Source organism: Aureococcus anophagefferens (assembly GCF_000186865.1).
Source record: "Aureococcus anophagefferens unplaced genomic scaffold AURANscaffold_784, whole genome shotgun sequence".
NCBI lineage: Eukaryota > Pelagophyceae > Pelagomonadales > Pelagomonadaceae > Aureococcus > Aureococcus anophagefferens.
The window spans coordinates 3,797-4,655 of record NW_008706083.1 but is presented as its reverse complement, the minus strand read 5'-3'; the positions used below and the strand labels follow the sequence as shown (position 1 = coordinate 4,655).

Here is an 859-nt window from a genome sequence, read left to right as displayed (position 1 = left end):
CTCTCTACGACAATCAGGCGGCGATTTGGTGTTTCCACACTTCAAGAAAAAAAAGAGAAAAAAATCGGCGCCGAAGGCGCCGGGAGGCGGCGCCGGAGGCGCCGAGGGAGCGCCGGAGGCGCCGGGGGCGCGGGGGGACAACAACACAGGTATTAAAACTATGATGGCCACGGGTATTTGTCGAGCTTGGCCGCGTCGCTCACCGTGAACGTGCCCGACATGGCCTCCAGCTTCCGCTTGAGCTTGTCCCTTCTCTCGGGGTCGCCGGCGCCTTGGCTGCATTCTCTGGGAATCGCCGTGGTACACAGTGGAGCGCGGGCGCCGCGGTGGAGCATGGCCGACGAGCAGTGGACGCCGGGCTCCCTCACCACGGCCGAGGAGAACAAGTGGACGCGGTTGGTCCGCATCTCGAACCTCGTCCCGCTGCCGCCGCGCGGCGGCAGGTTCAAGTTCGCGTCCTACGAGCGGCTGGGGCCTGACGACGCGGCCGCGGCCGTCGGCCACTGCCTCGACGGCGCGGGCCGGTCGCCGACGGCCTGGCTCCGCGACCTCGAGCAGCGGGGCGTGCCGCTGCCGCCGGGCTCCGCGAGAACCGCGCGCGACGAGGAGCTGCGCATCATCGGCCAGTCCTACTCGCCGCTCATGCTCCTCGCGAACCTGCCCGAGCTCTTCGCGCCGGCCACGCCGGGCGCGCTCGCCGCGCTCGCGAACGGGCCGCCGCGGCCGCTGTGGAGCCTGTGCTGCGGCATGGGCAGCGAGCTCCACGCGCTCGCGGCCTCGAGGGCGCCGCTGTCGAAGATCTACGCCGTCGACGACTCGGCGGCGCCGCTCGCGACCTACGCGCGCGTCGCGCACGCGA

The 859-nt window shown here is 70.9% G+C and overlaps 1 protein-coding gene across 1 annotated transcript in view; it reads right to left on the bottom strand.

The window, feature by feature from the left end:
- Positions 1–203: 203 nt before the first annotated feature.
- Positions 204–859, bottom strand: part of AURANDRAFT_69017 (hypothetical protein) — a gene marked incomplete at both ends in the record, with an annotated part of 3,079 nt that continues 2,423 nt past the window's right edge. The window contains one exon of the mRNA XM_009044763.1: positions 204–285. Coding sequence (XP_009043011.1) covers positions 204–285 — 82 coding nt within the window. The remainder of the gene's footprint in view (positions 286–859) is intronic.